Below are 13320 nucleotides of genomic sequence, written 5' to 3'. Positions count from 1 at the left end.
AGACAATATTTTTTTGTTCTATCTAATGCTGCGTTTGAATTTTTTTTTAAATGTTAAAAAGGTAAGGGAGGAGAAGTACAATTTAGAGCCGCACGGTATAACTTTTTTCTCTTCCACACTATTTCCTGAAATTTTCTCATGTATTTTTTAAGTTTATTATATAATATTTTATAGGCCTCATATACGTTCTTGGGTCCTTGATTTATGAGTTCCGTGTGTCTCCTCTTCATCGGACCTTTGTGGCGACATTCGTGTGCTTTCTGCGTTTGGTCTTTTTAATTTTCTCGGCTATTTTGATATTTCTAGACATGTTCCCATTGTCTCCGACTGCACTATTTTTTAGAAGAAAAGATGAATTTGTCGGAGTTCAAGGTAATATCGAAGGTTTACGGGAAATGTCAGCATTATTAGAGACAATTTGTACTAATAATGAAAGAAAAAGAAATCAGCAAAAAAGTCTCCCAGTTATTCTTCAGGATTGTGTTGAAAGTCGAACTCCGAATGATCCAATTTAGGAAAAATCAGCAATTTAAACGAAAATTTTACCCGCCCGGGAATTAAGTGAAGTCTTTGGTTGGCCTCATCTCTGGGATCGACATAGTGTTCGGACGAATTTTAAATTGGAGCAATTCCGGAAAAATGAACGAAAATTTAAAATAGCCCCCACCCCTATAAATCTAGTGACGTTATTTAAAAAACTTGAAGGTTTCGAAGTATTTAAAATCCGAAATTTCTTGCTTTATTTAAAGCCAAGGTCTCAAGATGTTCCGTTTTAAAAAGTAAAAATTCCGGAAAAATCAGCGGCTTAAAAAATGTCACCCGGACGTGGGATGAAGTGGCGTCTTACGTTTTTTACGGGGATTCATAGTCGCGAATTCGTTTTATAACCAGCAACGTATTATCGCATTCTTGTGTTAAAACGCATAATTTAAACTCATTTGAAATTTATGCCGCACGCGCTTCAAAATGAATTAATAATTAGATGAGGTTAGACCTTCGGTAGCTGATTCTCGCCGCTGTCCAGTCAATTGATTGACCCCGAAATATACCTACCTTGGGGGTTCATTTGCACGTATAGCGTGATTAAATCAACAGCTGGTAAATAGTGCAGTAATTGTGAAGTTAATTGAACGATTTCATTGAAATATCTTATGGACATGTTTTACTTTACCCTGCTTTGGTTGATTTAGAGTGCTTCCTAAACACATGGCGTAAATTTTAAGGGGACATTCCTCGAGTCGAAATAAGACACTAAACAGCAATAAAAAAATGTCATGCTAATCAGTCAAAGGTCGAAAGGAAATTGGACGTCTTCGAGCCTTTTTATAAGAAAAAATCCTAGGAATTTCGGGGAATTTATTTAGTGAAAGCTGAATACGGCCCTGATAACAAAAAAAAACTATTATTTTAACATAATGAATTTGTGCTGTTGAAAAGCTCGGCGAGACTTGGGTGAATTTACGCCGGTGTAATTCAGGAAAAAATAAGAAAATTCAAAAAATTGTACTTTCTTGCCCTGGATCAAAAGTAACGCCCTTTAGTTTTCACACATTGGTGTGGAAGTCCGGAATTTTCTCTACTAAACCTGAAATTTTTAGTTTTATATCTAGGTTGTTCCAGATTAACTTTGACGCAATTCTCAGCTAACCTGAACTAATCTGGAATTTTTAGTTTTATATCTAAATGGTTCCAGGTTAATTTTGATCCAATCCCTCGACAAAGTAGTAATTTCTGGTTGAAAAGAGATGTAAGCCCGTCATCAGATAAATCAAAAAGTAATATATGTATGTAATACCATGCCCCCTGTGGTCACATAAGCTTCTAGGTCCCATCGATCCCCTGGCACCAGCAACCGAAACCCATTAATACAGTGTGATATATTTAGTGTCGAACTGTTACATGTATTTCAGCCGGACTGACCGATAGATTAATGCCCATGTCTGCCATTGTTAGGCTAGAGAGGGCCCATTTCAGGTTCGAATTTAATGTCCTCTAATGGACTAACACATCTCCCGTGCTTTAAATCTAGACTTAAATGAAATAAACTTATGCGGACTCGGAAACAGGGAGTTTGAAATATTTGGGTTTAAGGGTGCTTTATCTTCCAGTATCATATGTTGTTCAATCCCAAAAGGGGAAACTCTTTCAGGGATCCCATCCGTAGCTGAACATGCAAGCTGTTTTAATTTCGGCCTTTTTGTTGCTTTGATGTTGATCTTCAGGGTGCGAAGTAATATCGTGGGTGTTACATGGTAGAAGAGAGACATTGTGATTAAAGCAGTTCCGGAGAGAGCAGAATAAGAGGTGTTGCTGTTCGTTGTGAATCAACGGCAGTAATTCCGTAATGATAATGTTGATCAGTTTTCTCTCGATCACAATTAGTTCTGTACACGTGTTGGAAAAAGTTGGTCCCCAAAGTTTTCCCTGACATCCGCCTTCCTCCACAGCATTCAATTTATTTTCTAAAGCTGCTTTGACGAGGCATTCGAACTTTATGAATTTCCTCAGTTCTCTCCCTCTTTGAAAAAAAGTTCTTTGAGTAAGTAGTCCCAATTTGAGCGATTGACGTGCAAAGTTAATTCGATCCGAAAACAATTTTCCAGCTAGTTAGATGTTTGACCCCAATTTCACAATTTTAAATTATTGTTTTTCGCTGCGCCTGAAAGTTAAAAATGAGCTTCTGTTATTATTATTTATTCAGCGATTCCTTTCAGGACTCATAATTCTATTCCGGCAATTTAAAGCAGCCTTTGAGTGTCTAAAAAAGAGCAGAATCCGCTGGCAATTTCATTAAATTCTAACCAACAGACTGTCCTGTTCCCTGCGAAAGAATTCTATGTTTTTCCCTCTGAAAACAAACCGAAGAAAGATTTATTTTAATTTGGCGAGTCTCGAGACTAATGTAACACGAAGCTTTTACATTTTGTAAGAGATGCAAAAGAACATACTCCCAGACTTATTAGGTTGTCATGGTTTGGCAAAACTTTTCAGCAGCAAAATACATAAAATCTTAAACCTCAATTTCAAAACTTTAAAGCCAGTTCCGGGAGCTGTTTATTATATCGAAAAGTTGAACGTTGGCTGTTATCGTCGTACATCTCCAACTTTTGATAGGTGTATAAAGTATCATACCCCTGGCGATGGCGTCCAGATACCCAAAGAACGTCTATTCAAAAAGAATTCCTGCTCGAAGCAAAATGGTAACAAATCAAAGGGATGTCAAAAGTTCGGATGTCCAGGATAAGAAGCATCGTCTTTCGGGACCGATTTCCAGGTTGGGGTTTAATAGTTTTCGAGGCCCAGCATAGACATATATAAACGCCCAACTTCTCCGGGAATAAATTATGAAGTATGTATTGATGGGTGTTTGTTCGAAGTTCCAAAGTCCTTATTTCAGCTTTAGTTCGGCAGTTTTTGTTCGTTCAATGGAAACATTGAAATTAATATTGGAAAAATCGCGAAAGGAAGAATTTTACTCATCAGTAGTTCTTTTGGGTCAGAATGGGTTATAATTTAGTTTCTGAAAAAATCTCGTTGACGCCTTTCTCCGCGATTCGCATCTGCTGCAAATTGGAAGCGTTTAAAGCAGTTATTTTTCTATGTCGTTGCGTTTCACAATCAAAATGGCAACTTTACCGCACTGTTATGACGTCAAAGCAAAATTCGAGTAGTTCGCTCTTTGACGGTGACAGCATTAACACACATCGCATGTATCTTCGTTAAAAGCAGTAGAAACCGACAATATTGAATCTGCGGGACCTACTAATTTTATAACAGCGATACTTTAATTGACACAGTTATTTACGTAACAAGTTGGAAAACTTAATCTTTACCGCGCACGATTGCAGTTGGTAATCGAGTTAGCACGCAGCAGTCACGAGTGCACATGTGTTACCTTTCTCGCCTTCTGCACACGTGCGATAAAATTATTCGCGCACCCATATAAATGTCAACCATCCGTAAAAGTTCTAAGACTGACACATGTCATTCTTATATTTGCGGGTCGGCAAAATTTTTTACCGTGTCCGTGTGGTGAAGCGCTCCTTTCAGCTCACTTAAAGTCACATTACCGGAGGAAAATATCGTTCCCTCAAATCTGTAACAACTTGTACCAACAAAATATACAATTTGAAATATCTGAGGTTTACCTCAAATGGTCCCGCTGAAGCTTGTCAGGTGCGTCAATCTTCACAAGGTTATATTCAGTAAATATTTGTTTATATTTTTGTGCATGTGAAAATTCCGCACAGCAAAGAAAAACAATATAGAATACACACGTCCATTGTAAAACTCGTCGCTCCAATCCTCGTTTGGCAAAGTTGGATTGGCGCAACAATGTGAAAAGTGATACTTTGCTGTGCGCTGGAGTGAAAGGATGATCATTAAAATAGCAAATGGCAAATGCGCACCCTACTTTTACGATTCACCGGCTACTATGAGGTTTTTTTTTTTAGTGATTACCTGTTAGATAGAAGGGACTAAAATGTTTTTATTACGCACTAAGGAACCTTATGACACCCGCCTAGCTCTAATTTCGGCAGATTTGAAAGGCAAATCATTGCTTTTCGAAGATTAATGGTATTGTTACGGCTGGCGTGCGGCCGCCGCAGGTAAAAGACAGGCGCAAAAAAGGGTTTATGGTGGGCGCTCGACCTAATGATTTATTGCTTCCTTTTAGGAATGTCAAATGTTCTGGTATGTTTGTTTGTGTTAATATTTGCATGTCTGTAGGAAATTTGTGGAATCTTCTAGTCACAAGATCTTTGGCTACACAAAGAGACTATTGCTAAGAGTGAGTTAGTCTAGAACTAGTATAGATATAAGAGTAAAGCCATCGTAATACACGATATTAAAATATTTGTAAAGAAAGGGTCTACCGTTTAAAACTTCAAAATTTGATGCAGCATGTCTGTTTATTTTACCTCTTTCCTGCGGATACTGGTAGAACACCGTGGGAAATCAGCTGATCTCTTTATCGTGGCGCATGCAACTTAAGAGAAAACGAGAATATACGGAAATCAGGGGTCTTTTGATATCATTTTTGAGTTAGTAACAATGCAATGTCTTAACAGTTGTAAAAAAATATAATCCGTAACACACTGATAGTCATTGTACCCTGCATACCTTAATTGAAATCCTGGAGCCTTGAAAATGTAGCTTCAAGAACTTTCATTTTAAAGCACTTTCAAAACTGTCAAAATTTGAATCAATGACTTTATATCTTAGAAACTAACGAGATACTAAAATTTGCTTTACATAGGCTTTTAATCTGCTTAATTTGAGTCGAATAATTTCAGGTATTCCTTAAAGCAATCTGTTCATAGATTCTAAACCAGGTAGCTCCCTCCCCCTCCAAAATTTTTAGATAGATTTTGATATTTTTAGAGTGTTGAATTTCGGTTTAATGGCTCGATCCTCAATGATTCTACATCCGAGGTCCTGTAGCCTTAGAAATTTATTTTTAAGCATTTTAACTTAAAAGCTGTTCTAAATTGGCGAATATAGGCATCAAAGCACCTCATATCACAAAAATGACAATAGATATGGACGAGAAGAATTCAATTGAGGTCCTGCAGCTTCGGAAATGCATTTTTCTTGATTGCTTGTTATGAAATTTCAGGAATATATTCAGGAATAGGTTTAGTAATGTGAGATATTTCTGAAATGTACATTACTGGAAATTTGATGTTTTTTCCAATGAAATTTTATTAGCAGCCCTATGGCTTCAACACATCAGTAACAGTACCGATAATAGTGGCCTGCAATTGTACCAATAATACTATACTTTCTAGACAGGGTATTATTTAAGCACGTGGCCAAACTTCAAGGGATAATTCTTTGAGTGGTTTCAAGATGAAGAGTTTTTATAAAGATAGGTTCGGTAATGGTTCGTTTTCCAGGTGCAAGGTGTCAAACTTTTTTTTTAAATCGTTACATATTAAAAAAATTCTCCTAAATAACAAGAAGAGGCAACCTAATATAACGTTGAAACTTCGTGACAGTTTTTAATGTAGTACATCTGAATATTTTAAGCTAGAAATTGTTTGTCTCCTTTTGTTAGTGACATACACAGGAATAACACTGGAAATGTAAGAAAAATCAAACAAGAAAAACCTTTTATTGAAGCTAAACTTAAACAAATGGCACGCAATTTTTTTAGAAAAAAAAACATCTAACAATAAGTAACACGAAATTTACAATAGTAGCAGAAATTGTCCTCCTTCAACTTCAATGCCAGCATTAGCTCGTCTTAACATCAATTTCCAAACACGTTGAAATATTCCCGGCGTATATCTTATCTGATTATATGAGGAGTTCTATAATCGAAGGACTTTACATGCCTCCAAAGGAAAAAATCTAACGGATTAAAATCTGGTGATCGGGGTGGCCATGACTGTGCTTAATGCGAAAAAAAATTTTTTTACTTTAAAAAGTCAGAGACGCATAAATTACAATAATGACCATAAATAATACTGCCAAATTTCAAGAAAATCGCCTAAAAGATTGTTAAGACTTTAACGAGAAAACGATTTTTTGAGAAAAGTTTGACACCCTGTATAAAGATTTCATGATAATTATATAATCGCTATGATAAATTGCCTGTATGAGAATTTTGTTAGTAATGCATAACGATAAATACGTAATTTTGAAGTAAAAATGTTATGAATATGAAAAATAGAGAGTAATTCGTATCCTCATGCGTTTCTCTTAAAGTTACTTGACCAAAACAGGGATATTTGCTATGATCTACCATAATTACTATGCTTACCTTGTATCGTTAAACCTAAACGTATCATTTTCCACCCTTATCTGACAATAAACATGCAGTGCACCCGAACACGAAATTTGACACGAAATTTCACTGAACATTTTTCCATCACAAAACGAAAATTAATAGTTCTTTTATTCTCCACGACGCGGATATACATACACATGTAAATTATAAAATAAAAGGTACAAAAATGTGAAATATGAAACGGGCTTGTAATAAATCATTTATATGTCGGTGGCCACTTTTGTCGGTTAAAGCCAATGATAACGTTACCAACACGTCATTTTATTGTTCTGTTAAAACGGGAATTTTATATTGCCAGCTCCCGGTTTTAATTCATTTAAAAACCGATTCGGATCTGATTTGATGTCCTCTTTGTTGTTTTTTTCGTTCTATGAATATTGCTGCAAACGCTGTATGAAATTTTAACAAATTAAACTGCAATATCTCCCGAAAGCTGGCAACAACATCATCAAATTAATTAAGTACTACGGCCTGAAAAGCTTTTACTAGGAAAGAAAACCTTTTTAAAGTAAAGCTGAAAGGAAATCTGCTTTACGGCCTTCAAATCCCTTTTTAGCAATCACAGCTAAGAAAGAAGTAATGCTGCCAATTCTAATTAATTAGGACGAATTTTTCTCGTAACAATAAACCTAATTGGGCAAATATTATCGGAAAGACACACATTTGCCGAGCGCAAAATCCATTATAAACGATCAGCTCATTCGAGATTCTTCATGCAAACTCTGTGATTAGATCAAATTTAATTGAGCACTCTATTCGCCTAGAGAAACTTTGAAATTGGGTTATCCCCCAGATAGGTTTATATGGAAATTGGTAATGTGTGTGTTTGTCTTTATTAGATCGTCCAGGATATTTTCTTCCTGGACCCAAGTAAAATTCGAAACTTACCTAAAGTCGTGAGATTGACTATTTGAACCACTTCATGGCAACTCTCTTTGACTTCGATGTATGTTATTTCGCACTTGTAGATGGCCTCGTCTTCTACCTGGACGTCTTCGATGCGAAGAAGGGCTTGTCCGGATTCGGTGGGGTATTCCACTTTCATCCTGAAGCAAAAGCCACGTAGTTAATGAGAAATTATATCAGTGGCGGGTGTAGGGGTGGCTCAGCAAATTACGTGGGCTGAGATCTACTTGCCCTGCTTAATGCGCGGTAATGAAATGCAACATTTTCCAAACTATTAAAATATTTTACGCTGCACTCTGTTTGCTAATTCAAAATTGCGTTCAGTACGCCTCTGCTCATACTATTCCTGTAGTTTCTAGATTATTAAGAAATTTCCCGACACTTAGAATATTCTAAATGAGCAACTTCTTAGGATGTGCAATTTTCAGGGATAACACATTAAGCGCACCGAAAATTATCGATAATTCTTGGGAAGTATGCATGCAAATGAAGTTAAAAATGAGTTCGAGGGCCTTTTTCAGTTTCAGTAGCATGAGTGGAAAGTTGCCAAAAGGTGACAACTTTAGGTGTATTTCCATTGAACAAATTGTACTTAAAAAGACAATTTCCTAGATCATATCCTAGAAAATCACGACAGCAAGATTAAAATATTTTAATTCGTCACAATATTGCTAGGGCGAATAGGGAAATTATCGCGATAATTGCACTTGTGCAAATTACAGCTGTAATTCCCCAGTGATTGGTTCGGCGTAACAAAGAGAAATCAGTATTGCATTGTTGAAATATCAAATTTCACACATGAATGACATTCTCTAAATTAATATATCTTCCAGTTGAGGTTTTTATTGCCTCAGAATTTTGTTTCAAAATAGTCATTTCTACGCCTCTGTTTTTACTGGATAAAAATCAGTGTTTTTCAGATTACAGAAACGTATTGCAATATTTCTAGACTTGGCAATTTGAAAACATTACTCCTACATTTCTAGCTATGCTTCTCACTTCAAAATTACGACTAGTACGCCTCTGCTTTTACTAAATCTATATGTTAATTTTTTAAATTGCAAAGAACCTTAATGCTATAATCTTATAATCACTAGCGTATCACAGGCATGGAACGAGGCTAGGAATCCACCCGCGTTTGAGACTTGCGGTTAAATGCAGTAATAAAAAAACGCTTCCGAAAAAAGTCAAAATCATAAAAAATTTATGCTACGTCTATTACTAAGCAGGATACTCCTAACGCGGCATTTTTAATTTCAACAAACCCAGGGACGTATTAGACCTAGGGAAAACTACATTGGTTTAAAACCTTTAAAAGTCTTGCGCAATGCCTCTGAGACTGTTATAAGAAGACTTCTTGAAGGTTTGGTGTGTCCAATAGATTTTCATATTTTTTGACTTTGTAGAGCCCAGAAGAGTGCAAAACTGCGTTAATAACAATAACCCACGGAACCATAATGTGCCCATATTCATTCCTTTATTCGTCATAAATACTTTTTAAATTATTGAGAACCGAGACTTACAAGGAGGGGCTGACTTAGAGGTAAGTGGACATAGTCCGAACCACCCGACAAGTCCACCCCTGAATTAGACTATGCACAATATTTGAAACGGTTTTATTTCTGGGTTAAAAGCTCTTATTTTTTATCCCTTGTTGTTCACATGTGTGAGCCAAATGGAGCAATTTGCCATTATAGCCTCATAAATGATCGGGCGGCCCTCATAAATCGTTAAATACCAGTCATTTTAGGGGTGGACGTTAGGTTTATAGCGTAAACAAGGCCAAGAACTATAGGAGAAAATATTGTTATGAGTGCTACCAAAAACTGGGATTTAAGTGGCGTTTTCAGGTATTGATGCAAATTTTCTTCCTGAAGAATATGCACTGCCAACATTCCTTTGTCGTTTCAAATTTATTTCGTTATCATATGTGTAAATTGCTTTTCTTTGTGTATAGCAGCGCCAAGGAGGCGCGAGTAGTTCAATCAGCCCTGCAATTTCCTTTCCTCGTCCTTTCTTGTCCGTTGACAATGCTTTCGCGGAGGCACTTTCTATCTTCTTAAATACGTTTAGAGGGAGAGTGGAGTGCTTTATGGTAAACGGCTTTTTGAATGCAGAAGCTATATGAAATTCAATAAGTCGGGTGAGCATGGAATGGAATTATTCGTACAAATAGAGCTAATCGACAACAATTTCCGAGTATCTGCAAGTGGACTAAGTACCGTGCGGCTCTAAATTGTCCTCCCCCTCCTTCGCTTTCGAACAAACCATTATTTTTTTTAAATTGAAAAACAGCACTAAATAGGACAAACAATATTATTGTTTGAGGCTTGTTTATATTTTTAAATGTTGCTTACGTCATCACTAGCGCAGAATGGCTGTTCTTAAAAAATTAAAACATGGGTCAACTGACACCTCAAACTGAAGGCCTTTCAAAACTGTATTCAATCGTGTACTGCGATTCAAAATCCGTTGATTAGTTTTTGAGAAAAACAGCTATAAATTTGGTAAAAAAATGCAATACAAACTCAGTTAAATAATACGTAAACAATGAAAAAAACTTGTTTGTTGATAGGAAATTGGTTTGTTATCGATTTTGTGCTCACAAACAGTCTTTGGTTATTTTTATTTATTTATTTATTCTTTTTTTTGTTTTTCACCAAAAACTGTTTGTGAGCGCAAAATCGATAACAAACCAATTTCCTATTAACAAACAGGTTTTTTCAAGTTCGCTCATTGTTTACGTACTATTTAACCGAGTTTGTATTGTATTTATTATCAAATTTATAGCCGCTTTTCTCAGAAACGAATTAACAGATTCTGAATTGCAATACACCATTGAACGTAGTTTTGAGAGGTTTTTAATTTAAGGTGTCACTGGACCCATGTCTGAATTTTAGAAAATCGGCCATTTTGCGCTGCTGGCAAGCAACATTTAAAAACTAATAATTTGTTAAGAAATTATCAGGGGTGCGGGGAAAGGGGCAATTGGGATCCGCACGGTATATTCAAAAATACATTGTTTATTCGACTCTTTTAGTAATTTTTCTTGTAAGTTGCTCATTGATTCCAATTTCCTCCATTGTCCTTATTTCCCGAAAAAATTGAAACATTTCAACCTTTTCCATGTCGGTGAATAAATCTTCGAGAGTAACAAAAAACTGGTCGAGATTCGAGCGTAACAGGCAAAATGTTGGGTCACTGTAAAAGCAATATTGGTCTTCATATAGAAAGAAACGCAGACGTTTGACACGGGATCACTTTTTGCCGACTGGATTATACATTACAGTCGGCAAGGGAGCTGCTTTGTTGAAAAATGTTGCTCCTTGAATTTTACCTTTGTACGAATCGTTGGATTTCACCTTCGAGGGAACTTGACCAAGTACGTATCTGCATAAGTTTTTTTCCAGAATTCCTCATCTGTCTCAATTTCGTTAAATTCCTTTAAGTTTGCAACTCCATAAAGACATTATGTAGTATAAAGCAGCTGACAAGCCAAACTAGACGTTTATGTGCGGAAGTTGGTGCCGAATGAGCTGTAAACTATTACAAGTCCGATAAATAGCTGCGGTCCCACGTCCAGAAGACCCTTAATAGGACCTTGGAGTAGTTATGCCGTATAAGTTATCCGCGGTCCGGGCAGGCCGGACACTTCGGAGACCGTGCGGTTCATAAATACAAACTTTGCTCGAATTTAATTTGCATTCCAAACCCCCTAAACAAGCATATAACGGCCTGAGGATTACTCGTGTAATAATGTTTCAAATTTCAAGCTTTTTCAGAACAATAGGGCGCAATTGGGGATGAGATTGATTTACCCCGCAAGTTAATTAGGCACTTACACTGTAACGGAAATGGTCATGTTACAATAAATTCAGGATCACATTGATTCTACATTAATGCGTAGCGCGTGTTTTAGAGCTCCTATAAAACTACAACTCGTATCTTGAAACTAAAATCTACTATTCAGAACACTACTCTTCAGGTATTTTCAAAGATATTGCCATGAATTTTGCATACAGCGTATCAATTTGAAAACGGATCACCCTCGACATTTCGGTCCTTATAGAAAATATGTAAATATGCAAAAACACGTCGATTTTATTTTCAAGGGGGACATTCTTTAAGTCCCTTTAGCAGGGGTGGAAACAACCACTTAAAATCTTAAATAGGAAGGGGGATTGAGTTGTACGTTATTCGAAAGGTCTTTCAATTGCCTTTCCAAATGTATCTGTTTTCTTTTCATTGAGAGGTTTTCAAAAATCACGTCCAAACCGTAAGCAAGCTTCAGTATCAACCGTATTGCAGAAAAATTGTTTATTAATGCTTTAAATGTTCAAAATGCTCTCCACTACTTTCTAAACAGTAATAAAATCTGTGTCCACACTCCACTCTAAGATTTACAAAAACTTCTACTTGAATTTCTCTACATGCAGCTGCAATTCTTCTCTTCAATCCTTCTAAATCTGGGTGTCATCAACAACCTGATGATTACTTTGGTTTTTATTTGTTTATTTGTATTTGTAAGTGCGTTTATTTAAATATTCTACTTGTAAAAAAACAGTACGTGTAAGACCGTTCGACTAAAAAAGGACGGTGGAGTTCTTAAGTTTTTTGTTGAACTATCATTTATTATTGTAAATATCACTTCGCGAGCTGAAGGTTGTGTGTTTATAAGGTCATTTACAAAAATGGTATACACGCTTCAACAAGGAACCGAAACTATTTTCATCAATGGTGAATGTGGAAGATACTCAAGAAGACCAGCAAAAACTTTTAATGAAAGGAAACCCAATACTAATTTGAAACATAAATACGTGTTGGAATTAGTTGGCAAGTTTACGGAAACTGATTCCGTTAACAATAAGAAGAGTTTATATGCGTATTTTGAATGAAATAGCTCAAATTGAAGTTATAGGCTCGTTCATTGTTGAGCCGGCCAGCTGCGTTCGTATTGTGGCGCGTGAAGCAGGCATGTCTCACGATGTAATCAGAAAAGCGCTAAAGTTAAATAAATTTCGTCTATATAAAATGCAAATCCTTCAACAACATTTTAAAGATGATTTTGACTGAAGGATTCAATTTTGTGAAACAATCACAGATTTTACAAATGACAACCGAAATATTTTACAGAACATTTGCTTTACTGCTGAGAACGTTTTCCTTAATGGACATGTTAGCAAACAGTATTGCTGATACTGAAGCGATGGAAATTGACAATTGTTTAGACAAAGTAATATACAGTATCTACAAAAAGTAAATGTTTAGGCTAGTTTTCTTATGAATGCACTTATTGGTCCTTCATTCGCAGAGGAAAACCTAACTGCTGAGCTGTACTTAAATCTGCTAGGAGAGATAACTGACCCATTAATAACAACGAATTTAGAAAATCAAGATGACGCAGCGTTTTACAAGAAGATCTTTATTTTCAATAAGATGAAGCTCCACCACAGTATTTTCTTTTTGTTAGACAGTGGTTACACGATAGGTTTCCTGGTAAATGGATTGGTCAAGGAGGACTAACTGAGTGGCCACCGCGCACGTCTGATTTAACATCTCTGGATTTTTTTCTCTGGGGGTGTCTTAAATCTGCTGTGTTTAAAACCTAGCCTCAAGAC

At 36.2% G+C, this 13320-nt stretch overlaps 1 protein-coding gene across 7 annotated transcripts in view; it reads right to left on the bottom strand.

Moving 5' to 3' along the window:
- nrm (neuromusculin) overlaps positions 1-13320 on the bottom strand; it is a 175293-nt gene that overhangs the window by 59516 nt on the left and 102457 nt on the right. For all 7 annotated transcript variants that reach the window (XR_010752727.1, XR_010752728.1, XR_010752724.1 and 4 more), the window contains exon 3: positions 7685-7842. Coding sequence is in view for 2 of the 7 variants with exons in the window: in XM_066401809.1 (XP_066257906.1) it covers positions 7685-7842 (158 nt within the window). In the remaining 5 variants the exon portion in view is untranslated. The remainder of the gene's footprint in view (positions 1-7684; positions 7843-13320) is intronic.

The sequence above is a fragment of the Euwallacea similis genome, chromosome 2 (assembly GCF_039881205.1).
Source record: "Euwallacea similis isolate ESF13 chromosome 2, ESF131.1, whole genome shotgun sequence".
Lineage (NCBI taxonomy): Eukaryota > Metazoa > Arthropoda > Insecta > Coleoptera > Curculionidae > Euwallacea > Euwallacea similis.
The sequence above is the reverse complement of the archived record's forward strand: the minus strand, read 5'-3'. Positions and strand labels throughout refer to the sequence as shown.